Source organism: Jaculus jaculus, chromosome 18, assembly GCF_020740685.1.
Source record: "Jaculus jaculus isolate mJacJac1 chromosome 18, mJacJac1.mat.Y.cur, whole genome shotgun sequence".
Taxonomy (NCBI): Eukaryota; Metazoa; Chordata; class Mammalia; order Rodentia; family Dipodidae; genus Jaculus; species Jaculus jaculus.
The window spans coordinates 63,501,930-63,515,972 of record NC_059119.1 but is presented as its reverse complement, the minus strand read 5'-3'; the positions used below and the strand labels follow the sequence as shown (position 1 = coordinate 63,515,972).

At 46.6% G+C, this 14,043-nt stretch overlaps 1 protein-coding gene across 1 annotated transcript in view; it reads left to right on the top strand.

Annotated features, from left to right (window-relative positions):
- Positions 1-2,983: 2,983 nt before the first annotated feature.
- Positions 2,984-14,043, top strand: part of Hnrnpll (heterogeneous nuclear ribonucleoprotein L like) — a 36,435-nt gene continuing 25,375 nt past the window's right edge. The window contains exons 1-3 of the mRNA XM_045137531.1: positions 2,984-3,202; positions 11,418-11,536; positions 12,871-13,108. Of these exons, the coding sequence (XP_044993466.1) occupies positions 2,999-3,202; positions 11,418-11,536; positions 12,871-13,108 (561 nt within the window). The 5' untranslated portion in view covers positions 2,984-2,998. The remainder of the gene's footprint in view (positions 3,203-11,417; positions 11,537-12,870; positions 13,109-14,043) is intronic.

Sequence of the window (14,043 nt, the reverse complement as noted above, 5' to 3'; positions counted from 1 at the left end):
TGGCTTTGGCCTTTTGGAGCTGATTTTCAAGGTGTGGGTAGGTGTGGAAGGCAGGAAGGATTTGAAAAGTTGGTCTAAAAGATACCTTACAGTGCTGTAAGTACAGCTTGATGGACTGTTCTGGTCTGAGCTGCAAGACTTGAATGCAGTAAAAACTATGGACTGTGAGGTTTGGCTTATGAGGGTGAGAAAGAGCTGTGCCTGGACTGGGCTAGCAGTTTGTGTGAGAAGTTTGCTCTTATGCCCATGTCCTGAGAAATTGTGCAGGGTTGCTTTGCGTAGAAATGAACTGGTGTAAGCAGAGGGATATGGCACAGAAAGAAAAATCTTTGGGTGAACTGTTGCCCGTTCAGCTGCAACTGAAAGATTACAACCTTTGAGACTGGGCGTGCTGACCTGCACTGGGGCAACAGGAAGAATGTAGACTCTTTTTGAAGGGGCCTGAGTGCTCAAGGAGTGTCCTGTTCTTCAAAGTCTGACTTATTCCCCCCCTGGATTAACAAATTGGCACCCTGCCTAGTATTGTGGAGTTAAGAAATGCTGGAAAGAGGGTCATTGGGTTTGCAACACGGTCTTGTGTTTTGGAAATGGCCATGGGCAGTGTGAAGCAGGTTTGTTGGTTGCCTGCAGAGACCCCATGGGGCCATGATGAACCATGGCTTGCAGTGGAGACCCAGGGGAGATGCCAGAACCATGAGATGGCTGCCAAGGAGCGCTGCCAGCCCGATGAAGTTTCCCAGGACTGTGAGTAGCCTAGCTGGAGGAGCAGAATTGGAATGCCAGAGATTTGTTGCTGGTTAGAATTATCGGACTTGGAGATTTGTCACTGGCTAGAGTTGCTGGACTTGAAGCTACAGAGTTTGGTGTTTGCCCTGGTTGTTTTAAATCTTGTATTGGTTGAATGTTTCTTCGCTATGCCCAATGCCATCTTTTGCAGTGTGAATATTTATTCTGTGCCATCATGGGTTTTGAGGTTATTTTTTGGTATTATGGCTCAGTTAAAAGATCTTGGACTATTGGGATGTTTGAGCCTCATTGGGATTGGTTAAAAATTATGGGGACTTTTTAATTTATTTTTGGTTTTTCGAGGTAGGGTCTCACACTAGTCCAGGCTGACGTGGAATTCACTCTGTAGTCTCAGGGTGGCCTTGAACTCACAGCGATCCTCTTACCTCTGCCTCCCGAGTGCTGGGATTAAAGGCTTGCGCCACCACGCCCGGCTATGGGGACTTTTAAAGTCAGACTGAATACATTGTATGGATATCAGTTTATGGGGGGCCAGGGACAGAATGTGGTGGTTTGATTCAGGTGTCCACCATAAACTTAGGTGTTGTGAATGCTAGGTCCCCAGCTGATATTTGGGAATTAACGCCTCCTGGAGGGAGTGTATTGTTGGGGGTGGGCTTATGGGTATTATAGCCAGTTTCCCCTTGCCAGTGTTGGGCATACATTCCTGTTGCTGTGGTCCACCTTATATATATGTTGGCCAGGCGGTGATGTCCACCCTCTGCTCATGCCATTGTTTTCCCCTGCCATCGTGGAGCTTCCCCTCGAGCCTGTAAGCCAAAATAAATCTCTTTTCCCAGAAGCTGCTCTTGGTTGGGTGATTTCTACCACCAATGTGAACTGGACTGCAAAACCCAGGAACCTAACAATTGAGATGAAAGAAAGCTTTTCCCTAACTTCTAGCTGGAGCAAGCACTTAACACATTTGATCAATACAGAAGGACCCAGGTTACAAGTGACCCACGCGACAGACGGACGTGTGGCTGTGACTTACACCTGGCCAACATTCAGTGCGGCCTGCTAGCTGCTCGCCACCATGTGGTTAGCCAAGAAGACTCCAGGCCATTTTGGTCAGATTTTGCGCACAACCGGGGGAAGGGCTGCATCTATGGCTTTAAAGTCCTATGTTATCCCTGGCTGTTGTTAGGTGTGGGTAGGTGTGAAAGACAGTCTTTTTGTTTGTTTTTTGTTTTTGAGGTAGGGTCTCTCTAGCTGAGGCTGACCTGGAATTTTCTCTGTGGTCTCAGGGTGGCCTCGAACTCATGGCGATCCCTTCTACGTCGGCCTTTCATCCTTTTTTTGGGGGGGGGTTCGAGATAGAGTCTCACTGTATCCCAGGCTGCCCTGGAATTCACTCCGAGGCCACCCTGAGACTACAAACTCACGGCGATCCCTTCTACGTCTGCGGGCTCATTCTGTTTATTGTTATTACTTTTAATTTCGAGGCAGGGTCTCAGTCTGTCTCAGGCTGGCCTCGATCTCACAGCAACCCACCTTACCTCCACCTCCGGGTGCTGGGATTAGCGGCATGCGCCACCTCTCCCGGCTCTCTCAATCACCGGTTGAAAAAGAAGCATCATCAAAAGCATTCAAATCGGCGGGAGGGCGGTTGACACCCGCAAAAGCCTGGCCCTCCGGAGCGCCCCCACGGAGTGGTCAGGTTCGAACCCAACAGCGCCAAACCGCCGCGGGGAGTGTACGTGTGTGTGGGGGGTGGTGGTCGCAACCGCTGGAGACCCGCGCGACCACGAGGGCGTTGCACCGCCCACCGACCGCGTCCCGGCGGCGGCGGCGGCGGCGGCGGCGGCGGGATCCTCCCGGACGCCTGGGAGCGAGGGCGAGGCTTGCTTCTGACGGACGGCCCTCGCAGCCAATTAGAGGCCTGCGTGACTTCCCGCCCCTTGCACGCCAGCCAATAGCGAGCTGTCTTGCAGGCTGCGGGAAGGGGACCGCTTCCCGCGGGGCTTGGCTGTGGGTGCGAGCGGGCAGGGCGGAGGCTCGGTGCCCGGGATCCAGCGGAGGAAGAGGAGGCGAGGGAAGGCCGGAAGCCAGCGCTGTCGCCCCGTCCCTAGCGAGGCCCGCTTCCTCGGCGCGGGGCGGAGGACGCGGACGGGCAGCCGCGGCCGCATGCGGGCTGCGTGAGCCGACGAGCTGCGCCCGGGCCCGCGCGCCGGCCGCTCGCCGCCTCCCCCGCCGCTGGGCTCCCGCCGCCATGTCCTCCAGCTCCTCGTCGCCGCGGGACGCGTTCGAGGACGAGCGCGACTACGAGAGCCAGGCCAAGCGGCTCAAGACCGAGGAGGGCGAGATCGACTACTCGGCCGAGGAGGGCGAGCCCCGGCCCGAAGCGACGCCGCGGGCCGGCAGCGACGGCGGCAACGACGGCGGCGGCGGCGGCGGCCGGAGCTTCTCCCAGCCGGTAACAAAGCCCCGCGTGTGCGCCTGGGCGCGCGGCCTTTCTTCTCTTCCTCTCCTCCCCCACGCCAGTCCCGGGCCTCGAACTCGCCCCTGTCATCCCGGGGCCTTGAGGCCTCGCGGGGCCTCGAACCCGCGCAGGGCGGCATCTGGCGCGGGGCTCGCACGGAGCCGTCGCCAGCTCGCTCTTTGTTAGGTGAGCGCGGCCGGGCGCGCAGGAGGAGAGGGGGCACCCCGCCACCCACCCTCGCCCCCTCAGCCTTCCCGCAGCATCCCGCGCCGGGACCGTCACGGGTGGCTCTTCCGCTCCTCCCCTGCGTCCTCGGCGGGGACGGTCGCCGCCGAGGCACTAGTGACGCTCTGAGCTCCTCACATTCTTACTCCCTTGGAGATTTTATTTTTCAACAGCTTCGTCTGAGCCGACCCCTCCAGCTCTCCCCTCAAACATTTTCCTCCTCCTTTCTCCCTCTCTTCTCGGTTTTTCAAGGCAGGGTCTCACTCTGGCCCAGGATGACCTGGAATTCACCATGTAGTCTCAGGGTGGCCTCGAACTCATGGCAACCCTCCTACCTCTGCCTCCCGAGTGCTGGGATTAAAGACGTGCGCCATCACACTGGGGCCCAAACATTTTCTAAAAAGAAAAAAAAAAACAAAACAGCCTTTGCAGACATGACATATACTAGGCTGGGCTAGCGTGTACAGTTTTCATTTTGGTTATAAAAAAATTTTGGCACGTGTTGGTATACCCCTGCTTTCAAGTAAAACATCTTAAAACTACCTGAGTTGTTCGTTGGCAGTTGGCTTCAAACTGTCCCCACCTTCCTGGAAGAGGGAAATGAATTCAGAGCTCTATTAAACACTTCCCTAGAATTATCATTTATCAGAAGTAGTAGCTGCAGGCAAAAGAAATATGAAAACCATTATCCACACAGCTCAACCAGCCGCTCACTTGGAGAGTTTAAGGAAACAAAGCCACCTAAACGTTTTGCCTATTTTTGGTGTACTTCAGCTGTCTTAATGACAGATGTTCTTTCAACATGCATTTTAATTATTCGCTCAGTAAACTAACCGAATTTTATCAATTTGTGCACATGTATATCGAAGTGTTTTCCCCCTTTTTATAAGGGGCAACAACATGGGAGTCTTTTGTGTCTCTGAATTTATATGTAAAAAATTCTTACCCCTGGTCCTCAAGAGTTAGTTTGCAAGTATGAAAAAGTGATGAATAAGGCTGAGGCACATTTCAAAAAGGAACTTTTTCTTTTTGTAGTTAAAATAGTTTTCTTACAAGTTTCCTGGCCCTTTGGCCACAATACAGTATAGATCCCTTATAGTGAGCTGTTTAGACTTAGGTTTATTTGAAATATTCAAAATGGAACATGCTAATCAAGGAAATGCTTTTAGGAAATTTTCAGATCAAACGCAAGTTTTTTGTAAAAGTGATGTTCAGTTGGATTTCTTTTGCCAAAAAGTTTTGGTTAGATTTTTGTGTGGCACCATGAAATCACTGTCTTTCAAAGTGTCAGTTGTTTGAAAAGAAAAGAGAAATTATTTCGGCTGTTAGAAAGTAATCATTTACTGTAGCAATGGGTTGTGTGAAACACTGGAGATGGCTTTGAGGAAGGAAGGGCTGAGTAGAAGGCAGGATCCTAGTCGGCATTCAGTTTACGTGACCTTGAGAAAGTCTGTTCACTGCGATTCTGAGTTTTCTTAGTCTGTAAAACTTGAAAGTCAAACTGTACATTTCTTTCTTGAAGATGTAGTTAAATTATTAATGTAGCTCTTAAATGACCAAAGCAGGAACTGCTTAATGAAGATTGAGTAATAAATTCTAGCTAGTTTCTACTTAACTTGCTGCTGTTGCATGTTTTCCTCTTTTTAAAAAAATATAGTTTTATAAAACTGACATTGCATAGAAAAAGGAAACACTCCTTTGGAAAATTAAGTTATTTAAGAGAGAAACAGAAAAAGGAAGAGAGTGAATACAGGGCCCTGGTGCCTCTTGGCACTGCACATGAGCTCCAGGTAACGCGCCACTTTGTACGTCTGCTTTATGTGGGTACTGGGGAATTGAACCCAGGCTGACAGCCTTTGCAAGCTAGTGCCTTTAACCACTGAGCCATCTCCCCAATCCTCCCTCCCCCCCCCCTTATTTGTTTTTTTTTTTTGAGGTAGGGTCTCCCTCTAGCCCAGGCTGACCTGGAATTCACTATGTGGTCAATGTGGCCTCAAACTCTATGGTGATCCTCCTACCTGTGCCTCCCAAATGCTAGAATTAAGGGCGTGCACTACCACGCTTAGCTTTCCCCCAGTCCTTTCTGTTCTCCTGAGACAGGGTCTCACTCTGGCCCAGGCTGCCCTGACCTAAGTAGATCAGGCTGACCTTGAACTTCTAGTGATCCTCCTGCCAGCCTCCTGAAGGCTGGGATGATAAGCATGACCCCAGGTTCTGTTACGTATATCTCTTGGAGAGAGTGAGTTGCCTTCATCTAACATTAGAACTAGGCTATGACTATACCACAGTGGTGGAGCATTTGCCTAGCACTGTGTGCAGAACTAGTTTTGACTGCCAGCACTTCCTCCAGTAAATTAGTCTGCATATTTTACAGTAGAATGGACAGTGTAATGTGAAATCTAATGAAGGCTTAATTTTCCCATTTGAAATGTACTATTTTGGTTTTTTTTTTTTAAACAGTATTTATTTATTTTGGTTTTTGGTTTTTTCAAGGTAGGGGTCTCACTTTAGTCCAGGCTGACCTGAATTCACTATGGAGTCTCAGGGTGGCCTTGAACTCACGGTGATCCTCCTACCTCTGCCTCCCAAGTGCTGGGATTAAAGGTGCGCACCACCACTCCCGGTTATTTATTTATTATTTATTAATTTTTTTTTTTGAGGTAGTATCTTACTGTAGCCCAGGCTGACCTGAAATTCATTATGTAGTCTCAGGCTGGCATTGAACTTACAGGTGATCCTCCTACCCCTGCCTCCCAAATGCTGGGATTAAAGGCGTGTGCCACCACACCTGACTTAAAATTTGTATTTATTTATTTATGAAAGAGAGAGAATGGGACACGATCCAGTGCCTCTAGCCACTGCAAATGAACTCCAGACACATGTGCTACCTCATGCACCTGGCTTGTGTGGGTACTGGGGAATCAAATCTGAGTCCTTAGGCTTCACAGGCAAGTGCCTTAACCACTAAGCCATCTCCCCAGCCCCTTCAGTACTATTTTGAATTCATTGCAGTTATGGAAACTGGTCAATAATAAAATTCTGTTATTAGGTAGGTATAGGCATTCCATGAATGGAGGTTCTCTGTCTAGTGCTTTCATCATGTAGAAATATGGTTACTTGTCTAAGTGAAGACTTTGGCTTAACCTTAGTGATCCTCAACCCAGAGAAGAAATACATTGGTGGTCAAACTGTCTGAGAAAATGAAGATTAGGTATAATGAATAATCTTCACATGTAGTTGGAAATATGTGTTGTACAAAGAAGATTTATGTTGTTTGGCTTTTCATAATTTTTTGAGTGCTTTAATGATAACTTGCTTTAGGGCTAGAGTGATGGCTCAGTGGTTAAGGTGCTTGCCTGCAAAGCCTAATGACCCAGGTTCAATTCCTTAGTACCATGTAAAGCCAGATGCACAAAGTGGCATATGCTTCTAGAGTTTTTTTTTGCAGTGGCTGGAGTCCGAGGCATCCCTGTTCTTTCTTTGTGTCTCTCTTCTGTATCTCTCTGCTTGCAAATAAATAAAAATTTAAAATAAAACAACTTGCTTTAAAGGGAAAGAGACTAGGGCTGGGCAGATGGCTAAATGATGAAAGAGGTGTTTGCTCTACAAGTCTGCCAGTTGGCGCTTGAATCCAGAGCATCTGTGTAATGTTGGATTCATAAAGTGCACTCTGTGGCCCCAATGGCAATGGGATTGTTAGGAGGCTTGTTGGCAGCTCGTTTTACCTTCCCAGTTGCAAACAATACAGCCTTGTCTCAAATGAGGTTGAAGAAAGGACCAGTGCCCCAAGATTGTCCTCTGATCCTCACACAAACTCCATGGCTTCCATGTCCCCCCCCCCCCCCATAGCTGAAGCAAAACGGGAAGAGAATAAAATTAAAAGAAGTACAGTTAAAATGGAGTTGGTCATTGTGAATGCTCCTGAGAAATGGGAACCCTGGGTGTGGTATAGTCCTGTCTTAGCATTGAGGAGGCAGAATCAGGAGTGCTGCCAAGTTCAAGGCCAGCCTGAGCTACATAACAAGATGTTAGAGAGAGGAAGTAGACCTTCAAATATTGGGGTTTCACTTAGCAAAATCAAATGAGGGATAAATTGTAGTACAGTGCTAACTTGTTTAGAAAATTAGATTTCTTAAGTGCTGTATTCTATAGTTAACAAGTAAATCAAAGCTTGAGGGATAGACAGGTAGCTGTGCAGGAGGTTAAAGCAGATGGAGAGGGGATGATTAGTTGAGTAGGAGAAGTCTGAAATCCTTGAGATATGTGTCTACTGGCATTTTAGTTTTTTTTTTTTAATTTGTATGTGTGTATGAGAGAATGGGCATACCAGGGTCTCTCGGTACTGCAAATGAACTCCACATACATGTGCCACTTAGTGCATCTGGCTTTACATGGGTATTGGAGAATTGTCCCTGGGCCTACAGGTTTTGCAAGCAAGCACCTTTTAACCTGGGAGTCATTTCCCCAGCAGAGGTAGGAGGAGCGCCATGAGTTCAAGGCCACCCTGAGACTACATAGTGAATTTTATGTCGGCCTGGGCTAGAGTGAGACTCTCCCTCAAAATAAATAAATAAATAAAATGTATTTTTATTTATTTGAGAGAGACAGAGAATGGGTGTGCCAGGGCCTCCAGCCACTACAGACAAACTCCAGGCATGTACACCCCATTATGCATCTATCTAATGTGGGTCCTGGGGAATCGAACCTGGGTCTTTTGGCTTTTCAGGCAAATGCCTTAACAGCTAAGCCATCTCTCCAGCCCATAAAATATATTTTAAACAAAAGTCATGTTTTTTAAAAAAAAATCCTGAACTTATAGGAAGGCTAAAAATTGTTTAGTGGCTTTTGAGCGTATGTTCTACATGGAGATGTAGGGGAAAACTTTTGACATTGTTTTTAGCTCACTGTGAGGTCAGAATTTAGTCCTTAGGATCATGTGTTCAGAGCCTTTCTCATTCCTCAGAACCTTCATTTATACTCTTATTTAGCTGCTCTGCAGCAGAGTCTAGCCTTCGATACACAGTTGGTATCTTGAGAGTTTGTCCTTTGTGCCTTGGGGGTGGCTTAGTGTTTAACATAGTTCTGAGGACACTCGTCTAGAGCTTGTAGTGGAGACCAAATAAGCCTCCATTACAGTTGACCCAATTTCTCTAAGGAAAGGGTTACACATGTAAAATAAAAAATATCTATACATTGCAAGTGTGCTTTCATTTATTGGGTGTAGAGCAGGAATATTGTTTCTAGGCTGGTAAATAATAGATACAATAGAAACCAGGCATGGTGGCGCACACCTTTAATCCCAGCACTCGGGAGGCAGAGGTAGGATCACCGTGAGTTCCAGGCCACCCTGAGACATACTGTATAGTTAATTCCAGGTCAGCCTGGACCAGACTGATACCCTACCTCAACCCCCCCAAATAAAATTAAAAATAATAGATAAAATAGGTCAGGAGATAGCCTGGATATAAATATTTGAAATGGAAAGGCTTCTATAAGAATATATATATTTTTTTTCTTTTTTTTTTTTTTTCCCTTCCCTGAGGGAGGGTCCCACTCTAGTTCAGGCTGACCTGGAATTCACTGTAGTCTCAGGGTGGCCTCTAACTCATGTAAATCCCCCTACCTCTGGATTAAAGGCATGCACCACCACACCTGGCTAAAACAAAATCTTTTTTTTTTTTTTTTTTTTTGAGGTAGGGTCTCACTCTAGCCCAGGCTGACCTGGAATTCACTATGTAGTCTCAGGGTGGCCTCGAACTCACGACAATCCTTCTACCTCTGCCTCCCAAGTGCTGGGATTAAAGGCGTGCGCCACCACACCCGGCAAAATCTTTCTTTATTTGAGAGACAGAGAAAGAAAAAAAGGGAGAGAATGGGCGCACCAGGGCCTCTGGCTGCTGTAAATCAACTCTAGATGCATGTGCCCCCTTGTGCATCTCGCTTACGTGGGTCCTGGAGAATTGAGCCAGGATCCTTTGGCTTTGCAGGCAAACTTCTTACCTGGTAAGCCATCTCGCCATCCCCCTAAAAGGTTTTTTTAAAATTTTTATTTCAAAATTTTTATTAACTTACATGTTTATAAAAAATATCCCATGGAGCTGGGCGTGGTGGCGCACGCCTTTAATCCCAGCACTTGGGAGGCAGAGGTAGGAGGATCGCCGTGAGTTCGAGGCCACCCTGAGACTACAGAGTTAGTTCCAGGTCAGCCTGGACCAGAGTGAGACCCTACCTTGAAAAACCAAAAAAAAAAAAAAAAAAAAAAAAAAAATCCCATGGTAATACTGTCCCTCTCCCCACCTTCCCCTAATTTTTAAAAATATGTTTGTTTATTTGAAAGAGGGAGGGAGAGAGAATGGACACACCAGGGCCTCTAGCCACTGCAAACAAACTGTAGACACATGTGTCTTTGTGCATCTGGCTTATGTGGGTTTTGGGGAATCGATCTGGGATCCTTTGGCTTTGCAGGCAGCTGCCTTAACTCCCAAGCCATTTTTCCATCCCTTAAGCTTCTTTCTTTAAACTTTATAAACTCTGGGCTGGAGAGATGGCTTAGCGGTTAAGCGCTTGCCTGTGAAGCCTAAGGACCCAGGTTCGAGGCTTGGTTCCCCAGGTCCCACGTTAGCCAGATGCACAAGGGGGCGCACGCGTCTGGAATTCGTTTGCAGTGGCTGGAAGCCCTGGCACGCCCATTCTCTCTCTCCCTCTATGTGCCTTTCTCTCTGTGTCTGTAGCTCTCAAATAAATAAATAAAAAGAGCAAAAAATATTAAAAAATAAATAAATAAAACTCTGTAAACTCTGATCCACGTTTTATTATCTGGGCAAACAATTTATCATATTTTCTTAAAAATCTTTATAATAAAATTGGTGAGTCTTTCACGGTAGCCTTGAAAAGTGTCAATTTTCTTAAAAAGTTGGTAAGTTTTAATGGTGAAACATTGCTTTCAAATTATTTTTTTTTTTTTTAGGCAGGGTCTCACTGTAGACCAGGCTAATGTAGAATTTAATTAATTGTTTAATTAAGTTGACTGGGCATGCCAGGTCCCCTTGCCACTACAAATGAACTCCAGATAATTGTCCTCTTTGTGCCTCTGGCTTTGCATGTGTACTGGGGAATCGAACCTCGTCTAATAGGCTTCACAAGCAAGCACCTTTAAGCACTGAGACATCTCCCAAGCTCAAGATGAGTTTTTTTAAAGTATATTTTAGTTGTTTTGAGACAATGTCTTACCTAGACCAGGCTAGCTTTGAACTTGCTGTGGTATGGAAGCTGGCCTTGAATTGCTGACACTCGTGCCTCTTCCTCCTGAGCACTGGGATTACAGGCACGGCCTAACACACACCTGGCTAGACCAAATTACAGATTTCAAGCTGAACATTTAATGATCTTATTTTCCTATCCTTTTGCTAACTTGTGAATTGCAGTTTGGTTTATTTTTACTGTTAACTTAAAAAGAAATGTATGTGTGAGTGAAGATCAGGATAGCCTTGGGTATAGGTCCTTGCCTTCTACCTTTTTATGCTGTTTTTTCAGGGTAAGGTCTTGCTCTAGCCAAAGCTGACCTGGAATTCAGTATGTAGTGTCAGGGTGGCCTCAGACTCACGGCTGTCCTCCTACCTCTGCCTCTCAGGTGCTGGGATTAAAGGCATGCGCCGCCATGCCTGATGCCGTCCATGGTTTTGAGGGGTCTGGTTCATTGTTCTGCTGCATATATCTTGTTCCTTGGCGCATGCGCTTTGAGTGGTTCTCCTCTCTCCACCTCCTGTGTCCCTCCCTGTATGTAGGCACACTCTGGGATTACAGATGCATGCTGCTGTTCCATCCTTTGTGTAGGTTCTGGGCCTCCAAACCCCACACCAGCATCACAAGCACTTTTGACCAGTGAGCCATCTCCCCAGCCCTAATGTTTGCTTTTAATGTACAGTTTAATAAAAGATGGCATGTAGACTTCTAAAATTAACTAGAAATTATTTTCTCTACCTAGGAGGCAGGCGGAAGTCATCATAAAGTTTCTGTCTCACCTGTTGTCCATGTTCGAGGGCTCTGTGAGTCTGTTGTGGAAGCGGATCTTGTGGAAGCTCTGGAAAAATTTGGTACAATATGGTAAGGATAATAGAGACTCAATACAAATTGAAACCAATATTTATTATTATTTTTTTATTTTTTGGTTTCAAGGTAGGGTTTTGCTCCAGCCCAGGCTGACCTGGAATTCACTATGTAGTCTCAGGGTGGCCTTGAACTCACAGTGATCCTCCTACCTCTGCCTCACAAGCACCAGCATTAAAGGCATATGCCACCACGCCCGGCTATTTGTTAATTTAAAAAAAATTATTTATTTATTTGAGAGTGACAGACAGAGAAAGAGGCAGAGAGAGAGACAGAGAATGGACACACCAGGGCCTCCAGCCACTGCAAATGAACTCCAGACGCGTGTGCCCCCTTGTGTATCTGGCTAACGTGGGTCCTGGGGAATCGAGCCTCAAACCGGGGTCCTGAGTCTTCACAGGCAAGCGCTTAACCGCTAAGCCAGCTCTCCAGCCCTATTAATTTTTGAGGTAGTGTCTCACTATACACCAGGCTGACCATAACTCACTTTTGTAGCCCCAGGCTGGACTCCTGAGTGCTGGGAGGCAGAGGTAGGAAGATCGCTGAGTTTGAGGCCACCCTGAGACTACAGAGTGAAATCCAGGTTAGCCTGGGCTAGAGTGAGACCCTAACTTGATAAACCAAAAATAAATAAGTAAAATATTTTTATTTTTATTTATTTATTTGAGAGAGAGAGAGAATGCTGGGTTTGGTGGTACACCTTTAATCCCAGCACTCCCTAAGCAAGAGGTAGGAGGATTGCAGTGAGTTCAAGGGCACTCTGAGACTACATAGTGAATTCCAGATCAGCCTGGGCTAGAGTGAAACCCTACCTTGAAAAACCAAAGAGAGAGAGAATGAGAAGAGAGGGACGGAGGATGGGCACGCCAGGGCCTCCAGCCGCTGCACATGCACTATTACTGCGCTGGAGTAGCAGCCTGGAAGACAAACTGAGTGTTGCTGTTAGTAACAGATACTGAAGCCATGCTGGAAGGCGACGTGAGGTGAGACAGCTCTTGGCCGTGGGACGGTCAGCTGCGAGTGGGCTACATCTGCTTGCACTGCAGCTTACTTGATGATTAAGAGCTGGTCGGGCGCGGTGGTGCGCGTCTTCAGCCCCAGCACTCGGGAGGCTGAGCTAGGAGAATCGCAGTGAGGCTGCATTACAGGTCAGCCTGGGCCAGAGCAAGACCCTACCTCAGGAACAAAACAAAACAAAGAATTTACTTACATTGGATGTAGGTGGTAAATTATACTAAGCTGTTTGTGTTGGTACATTTTTATTAAATCTGCTTTTACTTGGGAATGAATGTTACTTGCTACATTTGAATGTTCCCTTCTCTTATTTTCAGCTATGTGATGATGATGCCATTTAAACGCCAGGCTCTAGTGGAGTTTGAAAATGTAGATAGTGCCAAAGAATGTGTGACATTTGCTGCCGATGAGCCTGTGTACATTGCTGGTCAACAGGCTTTTTTCAACTATTCTACAAGTAAAAGGATCACTCGGCCTGGAAATACTGATGATCCATCAGGAGGCAACAAAGTCCTCCTGCTGTCTATTCAGAACCCTCTTTACCCGATCACGGTGGTATGTATTTCAGTAGGACAGACTAACTGCTTTCGTACGGATGGCCTGTGGTTTTCTTATCTGTCAATATTAAGTTATTACAATTAATCTTAATTTTGATTTAGTGTTTAGTGAACAAAGAAAAAAATCACGAACATTGGAGCTAAAAAGTTAAACAGTTGTAATCAAATAGGCACGTGAATTTTTTTTTTTTTTTGAGTTAGGGTCTCACTCTGGTCCAGGCTGACCTGGAATTAACTACGTAGCCTCAGGGTGGCCTCAAACTCATGGTGATCCTCCTACCTCTGCCTCCCAAGTGCTGGGATTAATAAAGGCGTGTGTCACCACGCCCAGTCCTGAGAAATTTTTGTTGGGCTGGAAAGATGGCTAAGGCGTTGCCTGAGAAGCCTAAGGACCCAAGTTTGATTCCCAGGACCCACATAAGCCAGGTGCACATGGTAGCACATGCGTCTGGAGTTCATTTGCAGTGGTTAGAGGCCCTGATGTGCCCATTTTCTCTCTCATAAATAAGTAAATAAAAATAGTGTTAAAATTTTTATTTCTTTTTCTGATAGGAATTAAGGGCAGATACGGGATATGGTCTAGGAAGTCTATGAGAGAGCACGAGGCTGATAGAGCATGGGCATGCTGGGGCTTCTCGCCGTTGCCAGCAGCACTCTGGACACGTGCGCCACCTTGTGCTCTGTCTGTGTGGGTCCTGGGGAATTGAAACTGGGTCCTTGGCTTCTTAGGTAAACGTCTTAACTGTTAAGCCATCTCTCCAGCACCTCCCCTCCTTTTTTTTAATTTTTATTTTTTTGGTTTTTCGAGGTAGGGTCTCACTCTAGCTCAGGTTGACCTGGAATTAGCTCTGTATTCTCAGGGTGTATTCTCAGGGTGGCCTTGAACTCATGGCGATCCTCCTACCTCTACCTTCCAAGTGCTGGGATTAAAGG